Source organism: Poeciliopsis prolifica, unplaced genomic scaffold (assembly GCF_027474105.1).
Source record: "Poeciliopsis prolifica strain line A6 unplaced genomic scaffold, Auburn_PproV2 SCAFFOLD002, whole genome shotgun sequence".
Lineage (NCBI taxonomy): Eukaryota > Metazoa > Chordata > Actinopteri > Cyprinodontiformes > Poeciliidae > Poeciliopsis > Poeciliopsis prolifica.
This window is the reverse complement of record NW_026562377.1, coordinates 3,453,627-3,476,952: the sequence shown is the minus strand read 5'-3', so window position 1 is coordinate 3,476,952 and position 23,326 is coordinate 3,453,627. Positions and strand designations below refer to the sequence as shown.

The window sequence follows — 23,326 nt, the reverse complement described above, 5'->3', positions numbered from 1 at the left end:
TGTTTGGTTGCTACATGTTTTCGAATTATCTGTTTAGTTTGTATTTGTTTTCCTCAAAATGCAACTTTCATAACAAATTTAAACCTAAATTTGGGTGCAAAAAAAAGGATTTTAAAGTACTAAAGTGTATAAAATTGGTGGTTTGGTTAATTGGAAAACATACTTTGGGAAATTATTTTCAAGTTTGCGCTGATAACATTTCTTTTTTTATGTTTTATGTTACTTCCATTTGTTTTGAAAACCAAAACACAAACACCTGTGGACAATGAGGAGGTTGCCTTCAGCTCGTCTGCATTGCTGGTAACTCTCATCTTTTATGTGAGTTTGGCGTCAGAGGGAACCGTGAAGTTCTCTAAAAGTTTAAACTTAGAAGAAAAATGTTGACACATTTGACCAAATGATCACCGACTCTGGAAACTTCACTCTTGACCTCTAAAATGATTGATTAGGCCATAAAAACAGAAAAGAACATTGAAACTGAATATTAGGATTTATTTAGCTGGAAGCCTTAATAAAAAAGAAAGCTTTAAATATACCAGCTTGCCATAAAGAATCTGTTATGTTTCCATTTTTTATTGAATTACTGGAAGAGATAAAAAAAACTTCCAATGTTGTGTAAAACCAAACAATTGTAAGGACTGAATGGTGAGGTTTTACTGCTTCAGTAGTTCCGGTGGTTCTGGGTAAAACCGGAGTATAGAAGCACAAAAACCAGAGCGGTAATCCATTTCCTACATTTAATTCAAGCCTTGAAATCATTCATTAGAAAAGCATTTTAAACAAAGACACAAGCACATCTATTTCTATGTCACACATCCATCTTAAAGATGTTATTTTCTTTTTTAGATCCCTTGCAGAGCTGTGCAGTTGGATAGATTCTTTGGGGAATTGCCCATGTTGGCCTGTGGGAATCTCCCAGAATGACTCTTGGCTTCAGGGACATTCCCAAGATGCAGCTGCTTTTTTTCACTCGCAAGCTAAGTTAATTTATTGTAGCTAGTTTCTTACAATTATTTCCATTTTTGTAGAAAATAATATAAAATAAAAGTGAAATGAATGCAAAGAACTTGGCTTGTGTCATGGTTCACGTTGAGTCGATACAAATCTCTGCTAAGTAGCATGAGAAGTCAAAGCGGCCAGAGGCTTTTCAGCACTAAATGTTTTTCAGCCGTGTTTGATGTGACTTCAGAGAGCTCCTATCATGTTTTTTATCACAGCGCTGAGCAGGTATGAGAAAGTTTTAGGACACCGAATGCACACATATCCATCTGCACTGCACAGCCCTATTTAAATTCCCACATGTCCATTCTCCAAAAACACGTCCTGCCTGGAATCTATGTGAAGACAGAGCCAAAAATTCCACCGACTGTCTCCAAGTGTGTATAATCTTTCACACTAAGGAAAATGTTTTTGCCAGTTTCAAAGTTAATTTTGGGTCTTTGGAGACAGAGCCAATCCAACTGAAATTTTTATCCGTGGCTTTAAAAAAAAAGAGATTTGGCTGCAAACAATTAGCATTTCTGAATATGCTTTGTTTAAATTTGACTTGTGAAGGTTTCCTCAGGAAAGCAAGAGTGAAAATAAAGGCAGACTTAATATCACAGAGTGTTTGGATAGTCAGAGTCGCCCACTTGATATCAGAGCCTCTGACGTAGCAAACTGAACTTTCCTTCATTTCTAATTTGGGAGAGCAGAGAAATGAGCCGGCCAAGGTAAACATCCCGGACAGCCACCCACATGAGAAACAGACCTTCTCTCTTCTTCTCTCCATCCCCTTTCGCTCCCTAATCTCTGCTGACCTTTGAGTCAGGATAGTGGTTGCATGTCAGCCGACCTGCCGCACAAAACAGTCTTTGACTTTTTTTTTTGTCCTTTTTCTCTGCTCTTAACCATGGCAATGAAATCTTCCATTTTAATGGGAATGGAACTAAAACAAGTAACTTAAAATAACTAATTTCATTATAGAAAATCACTGTTTTCTTTAAAAAAAAAACAAGGTCAGCATTCTCTGATGTCTTAGAATTGTATTATTTTGTTTGTACCACTGAATTGTGAGTGAACTGCAGCAGGCAGACCATAAAGTTGACTTTCTAGTTTAGATAAATTCACAACTCAAAACATTTTAACAACATCAAAACCAAGTTAACTTTGTTTTTTCCTATTCTAAGTTTGGAGATCAGATTGATTTACCAACTGATAGGGTCAGAGGTCAGGATGACTACTACAAAACATTTGTGGTTTTATAAAACCCAACAACCAGGAGAAAGTCTGCAGCCTGCAGTGACATGCTAAGATGGTGGTATGCAAAATATTAAGTATTGAAAACTTAGCACACCCTAGGATAGGAAATTAAATACCTGGTTGGACTTAAGGGAATCTAAAACCTTGATAGGGTCAGAGGAAACAAGGTGGTTTGAAATAAAATACAAAGCTTATATAACTTGCTCATACCTCACAGACCAATCTGCGTGTCCCAGAATCCCTCACACAATGGCTTCCTTTGGCTGAGGAATGCAAATATGATACATTAGTGTGGCTTTCTTGAAATATTTTATTGTAACATATTTTCAATGCTACTGGCTGTTCACTATGTTTTAAGTGAACTGTAACCAACTTAATTTGACTATGTTCAACTCAGCAGGAAGATATTTTTTGCAGTGATATGAATTTTATGATAAAATGTTTCAAAACTGTCAATTCAAAATAAGAGCTTTAACTATAGAAACAGTGTTTTTATGTTTTGAAGAAGTAAACCTTGAATAGAGTGCCACTCATGCACCTGAGTCACTGGATGTGGAAGAGATACAGTTTATTTTACAGTGGACCTTGAATGAGCAATAAGGTTTCATTGTTTTGAATTGAACAAACTGATCAAACCTCAGTAGCTTTTCAGAAAAAATATTCCTTCCTCTTCCTGCGTCTGGCCTCCATCATTCCTGATCCTCTGCACCAATGACCATAAAACTGTGCAAACTGAGTTTCGAAAATAAATGCGCTTCATGGAAACATGGCAATTTGGAAAAAAACTAACAAACACATTTTTTGAGACAAATGTCAGGTTGAGGAGGGGTTTTTTCTGCTGTATCAAAATGTTTGTCGTTTACAAAACTGCAATGGAAATACTTTTTCCACATCATGAGTCAAGTGATCAACAACTGGATGTTACAACTTTTGGAGAAAATGAAGAAGATGTCAGGAAGTCATAGGGGGATGATGGTGTGGTTTGTATTTTAATAAGTTCTGAGCAAATGTATTCTCCTGTCATTTTACCTGTGTTTATTTAATGGAATCACTGCAATAACCAAATTGTATTTTTCTACATTGGCAGAATATCAACACATTTTTGCATACATTTGTCATGGAAACAAAGCTACTGATGCTATCTGACACAGGAAAAAACATATAAATTATCTTTTTTTCATTTGCCTTTATGTGTTTCAAACACATCAGAATCTAAAAGAGTTAAAACACAACTGGTTTGGTTTGGTTCACAGAGACAAACCAGTTTTTGCCTGTTCACCCCAACATCCATTTCTTATTCCCTGAGATGCTAAGACGTTGTGACCCAGGGTATACATTCCTTACATCAGTAGTAGAGCTGTACCAAAGTCCCAGGATTTCTGGTGTGTTTTTTGGGGCCCTTTTGTTCCCCCTGCGGTCCTGCCCCAGTATTTGGCAGCTCATCTGAGGCCCTGGGGGCAGATCTCTTGATGCAGCGCTGACAGATCCGGCTGTTCTGAACCGCAGCGATGATGAGAGTACAGAACAGATGAAAAATTGAAAAAGAGATGAAGAGGGAGTGAGAAAAAAAAGAAAAATGAAAGTGGAGGATGGAGGGAGGGAGAACACCGGAGCGGTGCCTCAGATCTTCAGGGGCCAAAGGCCTCACATAATGTAGGCCCTCTCCTCTGTCCTATCAGCCTCTTCCCCGCTTCACCTCCATTGCTCTGTCACTCAGGACTAGACCATTTCATTTTAATAAGGCTAATCCCTCCTAAAGGTAAGCTGCTCATCACCTCTCATCCTCCCGCCCCTCCAGAAAAGAGCATTCTCCCTTTGAGCTCGAGGACAGGAGGGTTTGCTCTGCTTGATAGGAAAGAAGAATGTGAAAGGTGAGACAGAAAAGAGGCCTTGACAGCAGCTGTGCTCAGATTTAATGAGAGAATTCGGGCCTGACTGGTTTGATAAACTTGCAGGTGGCGCGCTGTTAGTCAAAGTTCTTCCTCTGGGCTCCAACGCAGAGCTGATATGAAGCGCAGAGAGGATGGAAAGTTGCGTGGAGGAAATGCAGTGATCCAGCTGGTATTTTTGTTTATGACATTGCTGTCAGCAGAGAACTTTCTGACTGTTAACAGAGAAACTTCGGCTGTGGAGCCGCCAGCTTCTTTGTCCTTTGTTGGAGCAGGTAGATATTTTGAAAAGAAAAATGTTAATAGTTGAAAATGTAGAATGTGAATGATTCACAGTTTACTGAGACATTTATATCATTTAGAAACAAAAACCAATAACATTCTTTCAAAAACACCTTAATGCAGGGCTCTGGCCCTGTCCACATTTAACAAGATATTTAGTAAAAGAGAGAGTTTCTCATCCCCAATTTTGGTCATAAAGCTTTGAAGTTAGTTTTAAAAGTAGAGAAATTTGTGTATTGTTGTGATCCAAATATCTGAATAACATTCGAAACACTGACATAAAGTCTTGCTTTGCACATGTTCACTCTAGCTGTGAGAACTGCAAAGTAAATATGCAATCCCCTAAATTTAGAAAACATTTCCTCAAGATAAATATGGCATTGCTATGGAAAGGGTTTTGAAATAGTTGATTATAATCTAATGTTTACAGCACAAAAACATGGGAGTTTTAAAGGGGTATGCAGACTTCTGAACAATAATTCATCTCTTTCTGCTTCTGTTTGTTCAGATTGTTTCCTCTATTTCCTAATAAACACTGTTCCTCTGCTTTAGTTTTGTGAGACTCCATTCTTCTGGTTTATATTATTTTTTCCCCCCACAATAGTCTCAGGATGCTGTAACTTTCAGAAGACCTTGACAGGAAATGAAAAGCCAAAAGAACAACTTTGCAAGACCTTGACAAAGAGTGAAGAACAGCTTATCAAGACCAGATGAAGAGCGCATCCTGAGATGTATAAAAACAATGAACTGTTGCTGTTCAGAAGTGTTACATGTTACCAAAGAGAAGACTACAAACCGCTGAGAGCTTTAATTTAGAAAATGAAAAGGAGTCAAGGGGGTAACATTCCACAGCAGTGTCCTGGCCACCTGATCTCTCATGAGGTCAAGGGTCAAATAATGAAACCTACCACCTACCTCACAGAGGCTCCAAGGAGAAACAGCTTGGTGCTTTACAGCAATATGTCAAAAAACTGATGAAATAAGTATAGATGGTTGTAGCAACTAAGTTTTGCTCAGAGGAATGTCTCTCAGTGCGAGAAACACAACCAAGCAGTCCTGCAATCAATTTGTAAGATTATGTTTTTGTTTTTTTTTGTAATGCATCAACTCCCTTGTACTGGCCTGTCTCTGCAGCTGGGCTCCAGCTTGGATGAGCATGTGTTGAATGTGCAGGGTGCCCCCATGTTGGGAGATTTGTGGAAGTGGACCTCCACAAAAAAAAAAAAAAAAAAAAAAGAAGAAGAAAAAAAAACACCCCACCTAACACCCGTCCCAGCAGGAGCTGCTAAGAGGCCAGCCAGGACAATACCAAGGCAATGGCTTAATTCGCCAAGCCAGATTTACAGCTCCTCCTACACAGCACCTGCTTGCTTTGTTTCCCAGGATCTCGCTTGGAAACTTTGAAGAACCGGCGATAAAAATTGAACCCCAGGCAATCCATTCTGTATTGACAGCCCCTTTAGTTACAGATCTCTTTTTTATGTTTGGGAAATCTCTTGGACTTAGATGAAGAAGTCAACTGAGGAAAATCTGACATCATGAATGCCCCTCTCATGCCAGTGGGAGCCGTTGGGTTTATTGCCGACCATTGTCCCGAACATTAAAGAGGCGGCCAGCCAAGCAGCTTTTCTACACATCTCTGCACAAATGTTTTAGCTGGAAAGAATAAAACGGCGCAGGCTGTTACATAAGATTCAGCGCATCAGCCATAAAAACAATAACTAGCCAGTGAGTGTTGGATTGCAGGCGGCGCATTCCTGAGCTGGCCCACAGAGAAAGTGAGAGGCACTCTGAAACAGATTTCCCAGAGAGGTTTGAAGAAGAGACGACTGGAGAGCAGAGGCCCCTTTTGTCACGGGGACCTTGTTGGAGCCTCAGGGGCCATATGGACGCCTGTCTCTGTGCACCCTCACATCAGGCCATTCTTCACCCTCCTCCTCTCTCTGAGCGCTCCGTGACAGGGCCGTCCACGTGAATGAGTCATGGGCAGAGTGAAGCAGGGCCTGGCTCACCGCAGAGCCGTTTCCCTCTCTGCCACCCCCGCGTCCCCAGAGTCTGTGCTTGTGTCGTTCATTGATTCTGTCAACCCTTGTGCTCTCCTTCTTCTTTTGAGCGATCGTGAACACAGTGTGAAAACTTGCCAATAGACAGCTGCCCCTACATTATGCAGAATTTGACCTGCAACCCCCTCGCCTTCTCTGGAGTTTCTTTTCTGACAGGACACCGGCTGTCATTTTGAGACTAAAGGTTTGCTGCTCAGCTTTTTTTTTTTTTTTATCAACATGAAGAAGAAGAAGAAAAACTGAAGGAAACAGAAAACAGACTCAGTAATGTCCAACATCACAGAAGCAGAGAAGATTCAATTCACCTTGAGAAAAGTCATGGCTGCTGTGATAAATCATCTGCCTCTCTGTAGATGATGCACTTGATACAAATAGGCTCAAAGTTACTCATATATATTTATGATAGAAAATGACAATCATCCCCCTGAAGAGAGGCACCTTGAGAGAAATAATGTCTGTTTTTATACATAGATAAACATAAAACAGAGTATTATTTAAGAAAATTAAAAAATAAAATACTATTTATGAGAATAACCTCACACAAGAATGAAATCAGAATATTCGGGAGGTGAAGAAATGGCTTAGAAAGTTTATTAAAAACATGTACCGTAATTTATTGAAGAACAGAAAAACTACACTTTAATGTTTAATTGGAAAAAACTTTAACATTGCAAAAGAATCTCCAATTAAAAATAGTCCTTGAAGTTAGCTTCCCAACCGATAAACAGAGGTTTTTCAAAGCTCATATGAAACAAAGGCATCACAATTTGTAAATAAATATGAGACATAAAGCTAACCAGAGGAAACAGTTTTACATCTAAATAAAATATAGATGTAAAAAAAAAGTTATGGTTATTTACAGAAAAAACAATAAAATGCAAACTTTGACATTTAGGGGTAAGAGACAAAATCTCTATACAAAATATCATAACTGGACAAAAATCAGACAAACAAACAAGCATCTGCTTTGTAGATAAAAAATATTTGTGTAAATATTCATGAATGTGGGTGATGTTAGATATTCTGCCTCTCTGACTCTACAGCAATGGGCCACAAGCCCATGTCCTGTAAGAGTTGTTCCTCTAGTATCAGGTCGTCGCTATACTCCGTTAAGTCCAGACGCTGAATTTCCTTTGGGGGCGTCTCTGGTTTTTCAGGTTCCTGGAGACACAAGAAGATTTGAAATACAGTCAATCAAGTTCATTTCTATAGCACATTTCAGCAACGAGGCAGTGGCCTTACATACACAGATCTACATTAAGATGTTACCGGGTGACTCTGAACCCATCCGGTCACTGAATAAATGCTTAGAAAAGATAAATGTGTGGATGTGCCACAACTTCCTCCAACTGAACACAAACAAAACTGAAGTTACTGGACCTAAAGAGTTACGACCTAGAATCAACGCACGGCTTCGGTAGTGATGCACTCTGACCTGAACAGTCAGAGACACATAAAGACAGTTACAACGTTGGCCTTCCATCACCTCAAGAATAAAATCTGATTGATTGATTCATATCTCCCCAAACAGACCAGAGATTCCAGTCAGACAAACTGCAGTTTGTTTAAAGCATACCAAGTGTGGTTGGGTGTGAATGCACACTTACATATACATTTTCTGCAAAACCTTTATGCTAATTATCAAATATCATTCGGGTACTTAGTTATTGTTCTGCTGGCAGAAAACCAAACTATTCAACTACTATGTTTCCTCCCTTTCTCTCCAAATATGCACATATTAAAAAAAACCTCAAGAAGCAATAAATATGGAAGTTAACTACCAGCTCTCCTTTGGTAGAGAAACAAACATTACCTGCCTTCATACTGCAGCTGCTTTCCAGCCTGAGATGGAAACACTTAGCCCCTAATAGATTTAGCCTACATAGTTGGCAAAGAGCTTGCCAGACGCTGCCTGGTAATACGTACACTATACTCTGTGGTCAGTGTCAAATAACATGAAGGATGAATTAAACATGAGGCTAGGAAAAAAGAAGAGACACTGATAAAAATGCAGACACACAAAGAGGGCCAGGCTGCAGCCTCTTTTTTCCCGAGTGTACATAAACTGACAAATGTTTTATTTGACTTAAATACATTTAAATGTTGCTCAACAATGTTGTTGGAGAGCAGCTTGGAATCTTGGATAATATGCTTTTTCAAACAGCTAAAAATCTAATCTTGTTAGCAGCCTTCTTTGTTCAGATTTCTGCACAAATGACAAAAACTGCTCAGGAAAAAAAAAACATGTCTTACCATTTTCAGTTTCATCTGGAGTTCTTCCTCCTCCTTTATATGTTTAGTCCAGAACTCTTCCCTCTTCAAATAGTCCTTCAAACTCTCTACTTCAAGATCAAAGTATTTCTTCATGCTTAAACTCTGCAAATAACCCCCCCAAAAAATCAGATTTACTTCAATAGTTTTACATTCTTTTAAGTTGTGACCAATAACTGCTGTGCATTTTATTGGGATTGTATGTGATGGACCAACACAAATTATAGCACAATTGTGATGCTAAAGAAAAAGGACAAAATAATCCTGTCACATCCGTGTTTTATGCTAATGTTTCATGCTACTTTTCTTCCACAGGTTTTTTTTTTTTTAAGTCAGGTTTCCAACCACAGGTTCTAATTTGACATTTCTGCTGTGTTCCCAACATAACTTGTGTCAAACATTCATGTTAGCTTAGGTTTTGGGAAGTTTAGTTAGAATTGTGTCATCCTCTTGTGGAGAATTGAATTGTACAGTAGATTGTTCCAAGCTTAGGTTTATATCCTAAACTTCTTCAGAACTTTATTCCTATCCATCTGCTGTGTTCCTTGATCCTTTATGATGCTGTTTGGTCACTAATGTTCTCTGACACATCTCAGATCTTCACAGAGCAGCTGTATTTAGGAGATTAAACTACTCACAGGTGGGCTCTGTTTCCTAATTAGAGGACTGCGGAAGCAATTGATTGCACTTGAGTTTAATTATTGATATCAGAGTAGAAGGGGCTGAGTACATGAGAATTTTATTCTTCACACATTTTCCTTCAATTTCAAAATCATGTGCTATTGTTCACAGGATCCAGTCAAAAAAGACAATGAAACACATGAGGTTTTGTGTTTGTAAAAGTGCAAACTGTAAAAAAAAATGTCAAATGGAAATGAATACTTTTACATGGCTATGGTTAGGGTTAGGTAAACAATTAAAAGCTGAAATTAGAACATGTCATGAGAAAGGTTTCTCAAACTTAGTATTACAAATTTTTTGAACAAACAAACCAGTCTAGCTGTGCCGCCTCACCTCATGCCTGGAAGGAAGATAGAGGATCTTTGGTATTTCAAAAATACGAAGAACCCCAAGATCATCTGCAACAGCCAGGAAGTGCTGCTTGGCTGGAGGCAGAGAACAATTTAAATAAGCAGCCTGCTGACTTACTGACCTCAGAGATACACTTTGAGAAAATAAGCAAAACATTTAGAGGTGTAATGTGACAACAGCAGTAGAAATAGTTTTCAGCGGTGAAAAATATCTTTAAATAGTCACTTTGAAAAAGTGCATGTCAACACAGGTAGGATGTAAATAGTAGTTGAGAAACGCACAAATTAGCTTTCATTTGATCATTTCTGTCATTCATGCCATGGGACCCTCTGCTTACAGCCTTCCCCTTTCTCTCTGTGATACTACAGCTTCTCCCCATCAGCAGAGTCTGTTATGAATGTCCAAGCATGCACACAAGCATGATTGACAGTTATGAGGTCCTCCTCCAGCTATGAGGTGGACGAGCTTTACTGTTTCTGAGATTAACTATCTCATATTATACTGTCACAACATCATGTCAGTTTCAACAAGTATGTAAAAAAACAAATATCTTTTTAAGAAAAGTTACATGTACAAGTTTTAATATAACCGGAAACGCATGTGTTTTCTCACCCGTGAAATTGCAGGCTTTCATGCAGGTAATCTTGCTTTTGCTGATATGAGGGTGGAGCTGTAGTGGTTCGCTGCTGTTTTTTAGGAGGTCCCATATTTCAACACTGCCATCTGTTTTTCCAATGAAGAAAACAGCCGGTCGGGACAGCGACCAGCATCCCGCTGTGCACTCCTGCTCAAAGTATTGCGATGAAACCAGTGGGCCGTCCTGCATGCAGCAGTTTCAGGGAAAAAGTGAATCCAACTTTATAGATTTTAACAGCAGATCTAAAGGTAGTTTTTGGTCACCTGTATGCTCCAAAATCCCTCTGTCAAATGCCTAAATGATGTTTAGTGGTTTAGAGTAAATTGGGGAAACAAATTACTGTAGATATGTAACATACAATAAGTTAAATGAAGTTAAGTAGCCAATATTTATGTTACACAAAACATTTTAGAATATGTTACTTTTCAAGGTGCTGCCACTGAAAGAAACATTAACTTTCCCTCCAGAGTCAATCTGTAAAGTGGATGTGGACTGAAATTGTTTATCATCGGAAAAGCCCATTATAAATATCGAAGCGAAATATTGTTTTATAGCTTAACTGTGCTTTAACCTTCTGTCTTTTGCACCCTTTCCCGTGCTGTTTTTGTTGCCATTATTCTGGAGGTATTTTAAGAATGAATTACACACGAGTCGATTCTAGCTGATACCCCCAGTTTTTATTTGGGGGTATCAGAGCAGAAATGGCACATGCTCACCACATTCTGCAGATTATAATCTCAATAAAACACACAAAGAATTGTTCTTCTAACTTGACAAAATTTCAAGAGGTGTGAATCCTTCTGTAAGTGATTATTCATTAAATCAAGATTTCCCCTCCTGTTAAATATAACCTCGTATGGTGCATGTCTGTACTCTGGGCACAAAATTTATGCTCAGTGGTCTTGTTTTTAGTGTAGTTACCATGACTCCCTCTTTCCAAATGGCAAAGTTCCAGCCTCCTGTTGTCAAAAGAATGTCTTTGAAGAATGGAGATCGCTCCAGTGTGTTCACCAGCCAATGATGGCTGTTGAAACACGCGAAGGGTTTGGAACCTGGGAGCGCAGCAGCACATTATGAGAAAAGGCATGTTTTCCTTGGCAGAATACTGATTGTGATTTCCAGTCTCCGTCACAACAAATGATGAAGACAAGTCAAACTTCTGCAATCCTATACATTTCCTGAGGGTAATTAAATTTAGCATGGCTGCCAAAAGATAAGAGTGATTTAAGAGGGATATAGGTGTCAGATTTATTGTTATGAAACTGAAAAACAAAAGTTTAATAGTTCAGTTTATTGTGATGAATGTCTTGGTTTGATAAGAAAGTGCTTACACATGGTAAAGAATCTATTGTTTAGGCCCCTTTTAAACAACCTAGAAATATGGCAGCACTCACTGTGCGGGCGCCCAGAGTCGTCGCTTTCCATTTTCCAGTCGGAGTAAACGATCTCTCCATTCTGGCAGTGAAAACGTGACGGGTTATATAAGATTCATCACAGAATAAACCTACACATTCCTGACGGCTTTTTAACCGTTCAAAGCCAATGGTTTTTGAAGTTTCACCTCTGTCCCAACAAAAAACTTGGTATTGATGCTGTCCATCTCCCTCAGTTTTTCAGATGCAGGTAACATGAGTTGGCTGTAGTCAGGAAGGTCCTCTGTCCCCTTAATTTCTTTATCCTTTTCTGAGTGGGAAAACAAGGTTAAGGAGTGAAACACTATTCTACCAACAACACAGAAACAACACAGAAAGAAGAGGAACAGTTTGAGTCAGTGGTTTATTCTTAATGTAAGGAGATAACAAAGATCGGATTGATGCCGTCTGCATTATACTCTCACCATTAACGACATGATGAGAGGACAAAAGGGGGGAAGATAAGGAGAGGTGCATCTGCTGAGTGGGGTGAGAAAAGAGTAAGAGGAATGAGGAAAAAAGCTGGGGGGGAAAAAAAGGGACTAGCTAGGGGAGAATACAACCAAATGTTTTTTGTTAAGGAAAAAAGTTATCCAAAGCAGCCTTTCCCTCATTCATTTTAATCATCATAATAAGAGTAAAAATAACTAACTTTTAGAAACTTCTTTAAACCACTATCTGGCCAAAGGACTGAGATTTTTGATGACCTTACTGGTCAGAAAATTGTTCAAGCCAGAAAATCAGCTTCTTTTGCTCAGCAGCTGATTTCTTGGTGCATTTCTGTTGCACATTTTCTGAATTCATTTCTCCATTTAAAAATGTGTGAAGAAAACAGTAAGACTATGTTGCAGAAATTGATTCAGTGCTGTCCAAGGACATGGCTGTTTAATTGTTACACAGTGACCGTGAAGCCTGCTGATAATAACGTGGCGTGTAAAATCATGCAAAGTCTATGTGTTGTGCTACAAATGACAGTTAAATGGCTCCACTTTTAGAAATAGCAGTGGTAGCAAAACGATGAACACTGGAGTCAACACAAAGTCTTGTCAGTGAGATAGGCAAACTCCTTAAGCTGAACCAAAATATTCATTATATTCATTAAAATCTTAATTGGTGAGTGCTTGGGTTAAGTAAAAAAAAGATGGGCTTGCAGCAAATTAACTCCCCAACCAGCCAGTTACCAAAGTGGTGTTTATGGAGCCGGACCTTCGGCCAGACAAAGGCCGGTCTCTTCTTGACCAGCATGGACACATTCAACCTTCCTCAAGCTTTCTGAGCAAGATATTACAAAGAGCTGACAGTGAGCAAGGTCAGTGCTTTGCTTCCAGAAATTAGTTTGTTTTGGAAAAAAAAATATACTCTTATTAGAGTGGTGGGAAACTCTAGGAAGACAGCCTCACTGTGCACATCAATAAAATCAGCTTTTCAAACCAAAACTAAACAAAATTTTTGTAAAAGGGTATTATGTGTTTTATAGCACAATCAAGAAATCATGTTTGGCTGTTTTAAAATTCTATACATAACAAATATGACCTACAAGAAGTTTCACTTCATAATTTAAAGCCTGGAAATTGGATCTCTGTCTCTTTAAAAACTGCTGCTTTTTCCAAAGCTCAGCCTTCAGGAAGTCATCACAACGTGGCTCCTCTATTAATCCTTAAATGATGTTTTGACCAGCGTTGCTCTGAGAACTAGCTCATCCAATGAGCTCAGCGGATGCACAGCACGTAAACAGCAGGTGTTTGCTAATTTCGGATGGCTAGTCTGAAGGAGCTAAGTGAGAAAATTTGCTGAATTTGCTGGAGTTTGAAAATTGTAGGACCGTGGAGGAGCTGCACCTCGAAGGCGTCGCTAAGTCCAATCAGGAATTTTGAATAACTAAATGGTTGCCATAGGAGATGAAAGGATTTCTCAAAAATGCATGAAAAAAATCAAAGCAACACTCCAGTTATGTTTTTCATTAGGGAAAAGCATTATAACACATCATAAAGTTAAAAAAAGTTCATTTTATACAATAGTACCCCTTCAAATAAATGTGAAATTTGTAACATTTCTAAATTTCTATTGCAAAAGTATTAAAGTTAATATAAAAATGAAATGTCTCTCCTTTGGTCCTACCTGTAGGAGCGATGAAATTTTCAAAGCTGAACTTCATAGGAACATATTCTCCTTTGGTATCAATCTTCGACAGTGAAATCTGACAAATGACACAAGATTAAAGATCCATGATTCTGCTTCATTCTATTACCTTTCATATTTCAATTCCTTATGGAATAGAATGTATATTAAAGTTGTCTTAGGTTCTACAAATCACAAATTCCCAAAGCTAAATTACTTTGAACATTGGTTTCCATATCCTGTCAAGGTGTTTGAAAGTTTCAGGAACGCTACAGGTCGTCATCGGCGTCTTCTGGTCGACAGTCGACGTACTTTCTGAAGGTGTGTTCGTAAACACAGCTGGAAGTCTCACGTCCCAAAAACGAAGAGAGCTATGGAGCAAAATGAGGTGAAAAGGTCAAACCTGGAAACGAACGAAAACTTCAAATCAGACGTTCAAATTCAAACACACACACACACACACACACTGAGTCGGTGCCTTGAGTTCCTTTAAATCTATCTTTCAAACTTTTTGTGTTTTTCAAAAGATGGACAATGCCTACCAGTCAGGGGAGCAGGTGATAATCTGAACCGAGACCTTCTGCTTGTTCTCCACTGGTAAGCCAAACATAGTAACCTTATCAGAGAAAAAGTTACAAAATCACTGCACGCTTAATACAAACTAAATAAAATGCAAATAGTAACTATCAGAATTTCATTTGTAAGAAAATGTGAAAGATCATGCATTCTTTTCCTCCTGTTTCACAATGATGCTTTCTGTTTGTCTAAAATAGTAATTCATCAAAAAGGAAACAGATGTTTGACAATGTGAAAAAGTTACTATTTTGGACTGCAAAGTAGGATGTTAACCTTCCCCTGTGGGAACATTGATGTTTACATTTTCTATCCATCTTGATGAATACAGGACGTGAAAATGATTTATGACGATCCTCTACAGAGGGGAGGAGAAGGCGCCAACAGGAAAAAAGAAACTGCAAGGCGCATGCCAACACTTTAATAAATGCTCTTTTTTGTCATCTTGCTAGTAAGCAGTATATCCAGAACTGACTTTGAGGAACAGTCTTTATTTTCTCCATAAATCTCTATGTGCACTTACATAAACAATGACTCTTTAGAAGTTACATTTGGTCTATTATTTACATTAAATATAGTCCTATATTCGCACAAAAAGAACACCCTTTTCATCAAGAGGACATTTTCTACTTACTAACATTACTCTAGTTTATAACATGTCGTTATTTCAAAGTTGCCTCTAATTCTTCAACGTTTAACTTCTCTGTACCTCGAATGTTGACGGCAGCCACTGCACATCAGTAACTGGGGCTTTGTGGCTGCTCTCTAAGGCTGACACCGCACAGAATCGCACAACAGGAATATTTTCTTTGCTGGCGTTGAGGTCCTGGAGAGACGGCAAACACAAAAAGACACTGTACAGTAAAATCAGACCAATCAATCAAATCAGGCAGATTGTATTCAGCACAAAAGCCGTTCAAAATTGTTCAGCGGGATATCAAAATACACAAAAGTCCAAAGAATTCAAATTTAATCCACATACATGATGAATGTTGCTTTTCTTTTTTTTTTTTTTTTTGCTATGATACCAATATGTGTAGTATGCAAAGGAAAACAATCATTCCACATGCAGCCTTCATAATAAAGAAACAAGTTAAACCAAAGTGATTTATCTGGAAGGCCGTTAACAGATATATGTACATGTTCCATAGATCCCAACATTCAAATTAAGTCCTTTTAACTGGCACAACTGCTATTGTTTACTCTGCAAACAGCAGAGAGAAAAGTGATCTGATTTACTAGAACGTTATCTTGCATAAGGGGACAAACCACAGTGGTAGATGGGGAGTGGTGTAACAGCTGGCACTATTCTGTGTTGACTCAAGAGAATTAAGGGCAAACAAAGATAGAGAAAGGGAGAAGGATGATAGGGGAGGAGTAAAGGAGAATAAAGCAGAGAAGAGAGGGATGGAGACAGCTGTTCCACTGTAGAGACCCTAAAAACACACAAAGTAAATGTGGGGACCAGGTATATGTGTCTGTTTAAATACAGCAGCATCAGTGCAGTTAGCCAAAACTGACTAAGTTGGACTCATTTCCAGCTACAGTGAAACATTTATGGATGGTAAAAATCTGCTCCAAGCCACAAAAGCACTGCTATTAATTGCTAAGAAAATGTATGTTAATGGATTTAGCCTTAGAAAAGTGGAAATAAAAAAAAGTTTAAATTTTTATCTCAATATTCCGGCATTTGGCAAATTCCATACGTATTTGTACTTACAAACTTGTCCTGATCCATTGATTCCTTTCTACTGCCGGGCTGCGTTGGCTGTATGTAGGCGACATGAGCAGAGATGTCCCACAACAAAATCTGAAACACGAGTTAACGAACAAAATCAGTCAGAAGAGGGCAAAACCTGAGCATGGAATATAACACTGAAATGAAAGTAGTATTTCACAGTGGGCTAAAGAGCAGACCTGTGTGAAGAAAGAAACTTTTCAGAGTATGAGAGGCAGGAAAGGTGGTACAGTAAAAAAAATAAATAAATAAAATAAAATAAATCACCTGGCCATTGAAACAGCCCCCAACAATAATATTTGGATTAGAGGGAGAGAACTGGAATGCAAGAATGTCGTCTGGGCATTCAAGGAGAAACTGTAAAAAAGATAATAAAAAGAGAAAGACAGAAATAAAATGTACTACATACAAAACATAAACACCGCATTCCACAGAAACCTATGTACAGTACATTGCAAAAGTATTCATATACTTTGAATTTCTCCACATTCTGTCACTTTACAGTTTAAAAGGTTAATGTACTTCATTATATGGCCATGGTAACGATGTAGGAGCTGCAGAGATCCAAAATCTCAAGAAGAGAAAATGTGTTAACAGGAAACCACAAGAATGGCCTTTATGGAAGAGGAGCCTGAAAATAGCCAGACAATAGAAGTCCTGTAAGCAATTTGCCACATTCCAAGTACACAACGTAGCAAACCTTCGGTTTGTCTGGTCAGATGAGATAAAAATGATATTTTTTGGAATATTTTTCTTCATCAGGGACAGGGAATGTGGTCAGAGTCTACGGGAGGATTGATGAAGCTAAACGAGGGCAATCCTGCAGAGAGGCTGTAAAAGTCTTAAGATTTACCACCAGAGCTACAACTGAACAGCTTAAATAATAGCAAATGTATGTATTTGAATGTCCTAGTCAAAGTCCAGAATCTAATTGGGCACCTGTGGAAAGGTTGGAGTTATTCTCCAACCTTTCCACAGGTGCCCTTTCAGTCTTTTTGAGCTTGAGCAGTTTTCCAGAGAAGAATATGCAACGGTTCTAGGCTCCTAATGTAAAATAGAGGATAGAGGATTATGAATACTTTTACAAGGCAGATTCAGATATCATGTGAGTTTCTATTCACTGCAGTTTTCCATCTTGTCTGTTAATGCAAGGTTCATCTTACAATACAACAATCCATTAGCATCAACTGCATTTCATCAGATATGCGTATAAAGTTCCACACACCCCCACTTTAGCCAATGAAGCAATGGGTGACTCAAGCTCCAGAGAAGATTTACATCACGTAGAAGTGATATTACATTACTTTAACTGCTCACATTTATTGACTGGGAGCCTATACGCAAATCAATAGGCGCTCTCAAATTTTCCTACAGCAAACAATAGTCCTAAATGACAAATTCCTTCCTTTTACTGGAATGAACTGCAAAAGTGCAATTAATTCCAGCTGTTTGTCCTAAAAGCTTTTCTCCAAGACATGTGCAAGAGATTTCTTTACTTGTGTGTTGGAGGGTTTTCTTGTTTGCTTGTCACACCTGGGCATTAGAGGGGTTGGAGAAGCTGTAGAAGACAATGAGAGGAGGACCGGAGGCTGACTCTGCAAGCTCCCCAGGTCTTTTTGTCAAGGCCACAGCGATTACACCTGTAGCACACAGACACACAAAAATAATTATGTTGTCAACCATCAACATAATTGAAGCTCATCTTTGCATTATTTTTCTGTTCTAGATGGGAAAACAAATGTGTTGCACTTTACCGTTTATTGTAGGGTGCCAGTTGAGGCAACTAATTGTTTTGTTTTTGGCGGACTTCTGATCTGTGAAGACCTGATGGAGCACCAGAGTGTCAGACACCTGGCCTGACCAGTCACAGGTTTCAAGCCCCGTCATCAGAGCCTTCCAGTCATCCACAAACACGTTTATGATCTCTTCCTGCTGCAGGGCAAACAACATCCTAAAAACAAAAAGCAATACAACTGACTGTGCTGATAGGCAATTGTATGCAATGTCACTGTAATGGGTGGGAGTCTAGTTGGTTGAGTCTGATTGGACGGGAAAACAACCAATCAAAACCATTTTTTTTTTACCTGGGAATCTGTATGTTACAAAAATCTATCAGGTCGTGTTTTTTTAGAATTATTTCCTTTTCCTCAGTGCTGAACTCTCTTGGTTCATACTGTGTGAAGGTGTCCTTTGGAACCATCCTGCAAAGCATAAGTTGATAAGAAATATGTTGTTGTTCCAGGTAGACTTCTTTCAATTTGTTTCCGACTCAAAGGCCAGAACCCATCAGTCTTTTTGTGCTGATTAAATCTGTTTTAAGCACCAAGGTTCATCACACTGTACCTCATTGTCTGGCAACTGCTGGTGTGTAGCATGGGGATAGCCTGCACTGCACAATCAGTCAGCAGTTTCTTGATCTTGAATTTACTGTCTTCATAAGAAGTACACTCCAAGTGGCTATCCTTTGACTCTGCATAGTCGCGGTCTGAAAAGCAGACCTTCGATTGAGCTGCCCGGTCCACTCTTAATTTGAGCCTCAGCTGATGAGGACAAGAAGACAAAATAAATAGAATAGCAGCAGCAAATGTATTTCATTTAACTTTACTCTGCATATGTGTTTTTTATTATTGTGGTATGCCTTTTCTCTCGTCTCCTTGATAGGTTCTTCTATTTCCTTATCGCTACCAAGAGAAATCCAAACTCTTGGTCTTTTGTCAGCCTCAAGCTGCTCTTCAACCTCTGGGGTCTGGATGACAGAGACAGAATGAGAAAACAAATGTTTTATAAAATTTATTAACTCGTTCTGTAGTAGTAGATTTTGAGTGACAAGGTTTTGGAAATTAAAGTTGAAGTTCTTAAGAGTTTTATGCTAAATTACATAATGCGCCAAAAATATATCGTATATGAAATATTTTTGTTATAGAAAGCCAAACATTGAAATTTTTGAACATGTAATGAAAATAATAATAATAAAAAAAACCCTGCATGCTCACCTTCAGTATTCGTTCCTTGCTTTCTGGTAACAGAACCAAGTAGAAGCACTGGCCGTAAGTGAGGTTTGAATCAAAAACCAACAACATCTCTTCCTCTGGGTATTCCTGTTCAGAACAATGAGACCAAGTTCACACTAAGACGTGCAAAGACATCAATGAAGTGCAGGAGTTAGATTCTAAACATGAAAAAGATAATCACGCCTGTTGAGTTGGCATCAGCCCCTGAGGAGGCGCTAGCAACTAATAAGAGAAATGTGCTAAAAGGGATTCTGGCAAAATATGAGCGAGCTCCAACCAGCTCCTTTGCCCACACAACCCTTGTTTTATGATCCATGTATTGTCATAGCAGCTTTATCTGGAAGAATCTTACAAGAACTTTTTGTTTTGCTGGGCTGAAATCAGAAATTGCAGCTCTTTTCTTCATGTCGCTTATGATGTCGTCTTTCTTGAGCAGTTTGTAAGGGTTCTTCTCTGTGACGTCTTCATCAATACGGCAGCTGAAGAGCTCCTGGGTGGCAGACGTCAGGACCAGGGGGAAGATATCCTCTGGGTAATCTGGAGGAGAAAATTACAGAATCGTCTTTTTTAAATCTCATTCTCTTGAAAGTTTGTTGTTGTTCACAAACCTGTAATAAAACAATTGAAAACAATCCAAGTGAGAGGATATAAAGCATATAAACTGAGCACATCTAATATTCAGATACATTTTCACAAATATATATATTTCAAAAATGTAATTTCTGTGCCTTATTTTTTGCATTGTGAACTTGATATTGAAAACAAACACTCATATGATCTCTTGGTTCAGATTACATGTAATGGGTTAAATTGGAATTACAATGTTGAGGGCTTGAGTTTCCTTTATCCTTTTCTTGAGCATTTACCAAAATTTGTGTTCTGTGGAAACAACGTACAGAATGGTGTGAGCCTAGTCTACACACTTCTCCAAAATGAGCCATTGTCTGGAGAAAGTAAGAACGATTCCCTGACCTGCTTATTCTAAAAGAGTGCTAAACAAAACCCAAATGAATGAGCTGTGTTTCTTTGTTTTCACAGGTTTTATGTGTTGAGGAAGTCTTTCCTCCACAGAAATCAGAACCACCCACATGGAGAGTTAGACCTAAAAAACACAAGGGCTCTGGTTTTATTTATTAAGTGGTGATGATGGTCAACTTTAAAATTTCATACAAACAAGATTCAGCTCCGAAACCCTGAAAGCCTGCAGTGGTAAAGAAGAACAAACTTTGGAGCATGTTAGTTCAAATGTCTTATGGGTCCTTACTAAGTCACAGCAACATGACAGATAAGTCAGAAATTATAAATAAGAAGTGAAAGAAAATGACAGTAAAATATGGAGATTAAAAGCAAATAGAGCATTTGTTCTCATTGTGTAAAATACACAAAGGAACAATTTTCTCTCATGTTTCATATCAAATCCACATATTGTGCACTTGCCCTTCCCCAAACATCACAGGCCAGCAAGCAACCATTGTAATTAGCTGACTTATCCAGCTATTACTGCGAAACACTGTCACCTGTAATAACACTGTTACCTTATGTTAAAATACTGTTGAATGACTACTGGAAGTCTTTTTTAGCTGTTGTGATTGTTTTTATTTCACACTTTAGATGTCTCAGTATACTCCTCCATATCTCAGCTGTGTCTCAGTCAAGGGAGCACAAAAGTAAACAGGACTCTGCATAATAACAGTTTTCCTCCTCCTTGCGGTCCCTCTCTCTTCAAAGTCTTTCCACAAGGTTGCTGAGAGGATGGGGGAATGCTGAAGTAAAGCTAGAGTAACCACTTCCCAGCTGGGTGTGTCGGCCTCTTCCACTCACACCACTCAGGCTTCATGCCAAATCATTGTAGTGGAAACTCACACCCCTAATTTCAGAAAGATATGTGACAGCCATGGTATTTGTGTTCACAGAGAATGTTTGTTTATGAGAAAAAAAAATGTATGATGTACAATGTTCCTTTCACCCCAAGAATACATACAATTAAATTGCATTTGTTGTCTGCTGCTGAAAATGATTCTAAATTAGGCCTTTCTTTTCTTGCTTAATTCACAAAAGGCTTGCCAGCACACACTGCATTTACATCAATCTCTATGTTTCTCGGGAATTAGAACCTGAATCTAAGCATTTCTATTGTGTTTAAGTGACCAAGGGTGTGTTGTTGGAAATGTATTCTTATTAATGACATTTTCTTAAACTTTGTCACATTACAATCTTTAACTGTATTATTGGGATTTTATGGGGCACAACTTGAAAATCGAAGTTCATAATTGTGACAATGGCAGGAACAGAAAAATATTAAACTGTGGCTTCTTTCTATCTTTATTGACCAGCCCTTTTGTTAATTGATTTGTAGCTTTATATTTTTTTTCGAGAATTTTTCCATCCATCCTTCCAATCTTCTCTGTTGCGGCTGAAAAAAAGGATGATAATAGCAACAGATAAAGTTCAAGGGCTTTGGTTGCTTTTACAAGGGACATTGCTTGGAGTAAACAAAACATAACTGTGTGGGAAGGCCTTTATTGTAGCTGATCAGATCTTTAAAAGTTAGCACATGTAAGATTAACCACTGAATTGACTCGGGTTTAGGTTAAGTACAAGAGTAAAGTTAAGGCTTGGCTAACTTTACTCTTGCAAATGTGTGAAAGTTTTAAAAAGCAAATCAGTATAGATCTGTTTCTGAGAAAGAAATGGAATTTGCTAAAAACTGATTTCAAGGAAAAGCAGAAAATCGAAATATAATAAAGAAAACAGTTGATGATTTATTTAGGGAATTAAAAAGGATGAATGCAAGACTAAACTATCAGATGTGTCAAGAGATCAATTGTTTTATAAATATAAAAGACAACAAATGTTTTGTGAGCTTAATAGCAAATGCGTTTTCCAAACTTCAATACAGAAGTAATAAAATTACATCTGGTTTTTTATTTTGCTGCAAAAATTACAAGCGTACCAAAGTTATCTTACCTGAACTTGCACGTGTAGAAGGCCGACTGGACTTGCCTTAAATAAAAATAATTCCTCCCATTAGAAATTTTAAAAGAGTAAATATACATATTGTCATATTCAATAATATTACATAATATCTTCTGATTTAGTGCCTTATAACATGAATAATAGCAATCTTTAAGCAGATATTCAATATCATCATCATCAAATTAAACTCTCACCTTTCCCTTTCCCTTTTCCTTTTCCTTTACTTTGTGATCTTTTCTTTGCCTTAGGAGCCATTCTCCTTCTTTGGATCAACAGGTTCACTGAGGATAAAATGACATCTATCCAAAAGAGGCAGAGATTCAATCAACCATTTTGAAAATCACTGTCTATTTATGACTGGAACTTGACTTCAGTCAGCAGGATTATGAACAAAATCAGTGTATACGCTGACATCTTGTGGAGAATACATGAATTGCAATGAGTTTAAGTTTCAATTAAATCAATGCAGGAATAAAGTACATCAAGGTTCCTTATTGGTTAGAAAACTGTAGAATAAACTGTAAAATAAATATTTTCAGAGGGTTGACAAAACAATATTATGCTCAATAGTACGTTAATATATTTTTATTAGTTGCTTTTGGCCTTGAATAATAAACAGTCAATAAATGAATACATGCTCTTTCTAAGAAATAAAACTTAAATAAGGAGTCAGAGGCGGTTCTTGGAAAGCGAGGTATTAAAAATTTGTATCCTAAAACCAGGAAAAAGCTTTTATGAAGCGATTTATAAAAATCTTAATTCTTCTGTCGGGATTCTGTGTGTAGTGTTCAACTCTTTATCGTGTTTAAAATCAACTCCGATGAGCTACTTTTAATAGATACGGATTTATAACTGCTCTTTGCTCACAAACATTTGCAACCTAACAAAAGCACCTGCAGCTTGAGACAAAGTATTGAACCGCTGTGCTCACCAGGATGCGACTGCAGCAAATTACCGAGAATAAACTTCCTTCAGCTGCTGATGCTGGTGATGAAAACAGAGATTCAGAATAAATAACTCTCACCGCTGGTTTTGTATTGAACTCCTGCTCGTCAGTTGTGGACTGTTTGGTTGCCAAGGGTT

General features: G+C 38.1%; 1 protein-coding gene across 4 annotated transcripts; it reads right to left on the bottom strand.

Annotated features, from left to right (window-relative positions):
• Window positions 1-7,044: 7,044 nt before the first annotated feature.
• On the bottom strand, window positions 7,045-23,324 carry dnai3 (dynein axonemal intermediate chain 3). Of its 4 annotated transcripts, none has more exons than XM_055045102.1 (23): window positions 23,268-23,324; window positions 22,438-22,542; window positions 22,235-22,270; window positions 19,620-19,804; window positions 19,250-19,354; window positions 18,895-19,002; window positions 18,600-18,796; window positions 18,341-18,457; window positions 18,011-18,207; window positions 17,790-17,896; window positions 16,524-16,613; window positions 16,239-16,328; window positions 15,228-15,344; window positions 14,488-14,561; window positions 14,163-14,316; window positions 13,946-14,024; window positions 11,977-12,098; window positions 11,810-11,870; window positions 11,337-11,467; window positions 10,391-10,598; window positions 9,761-9,852; window positions 8,729-8,851; window positions 7,045-7,636 (listed from the first exon to the last, which is right to left on the bottom strand). In XM_055045102.1, exons 2-23 carry the CDS (start codon window positions 22,496-22,498, stop codon window positions 7,490-7,492), a joined length of 2,601 nt encoding a protein of 866 aa, XP_054901077.1. In that variant the 5' UTR covers window positions 22,499-22,542; window positions 23,268-23,324; the 3' UTR covers window positions 7,045-7,489. The 4 variants fall into 4 exon arrangements, with proteins under 4 accessions (XP_054901077.1, XP_054901068.1, XP_054901083.1 ...); XM_055045093.1 differs by having other exon boundaries at window positions 23,175-23,309; XM_055045108.1 differs by having other exon boundaries at window positions 22,438-22,524; window positions 23,175-23,309.
• Between the last annotated feature and the right edge of the window lie 2 nt (window positions 23,325-23,326).

What these genes read in the sequence shown, in the direction of transcription:
- dnai3 (XM_055045102.1), bottom strand. Translation starts at nt 22,498, where the DNA reads ATGGCTCCTAAGGCAAAGAAAAGATCACAAAGTAAAGGAAAAGGAAAA. An exon ending in AGGAAAAGGGAAAGGGAAAG is followed by an intron (nt 22,271 to 22,437) that starts GTGAGAGTTTAA and finishes TTTTTATTTAAG; the next exon opens with GCAAGTCCAGTCGGCCTTCT. An exon ending in TTCTACACGTGCAAGTTCAG is followed by an intron (nt 19,805 to 22,234) that starts GTAAGATAACTT and finishes TTTCTCCTCCAG; the next exon opens with ATTACCCAGAGGATATCTTC.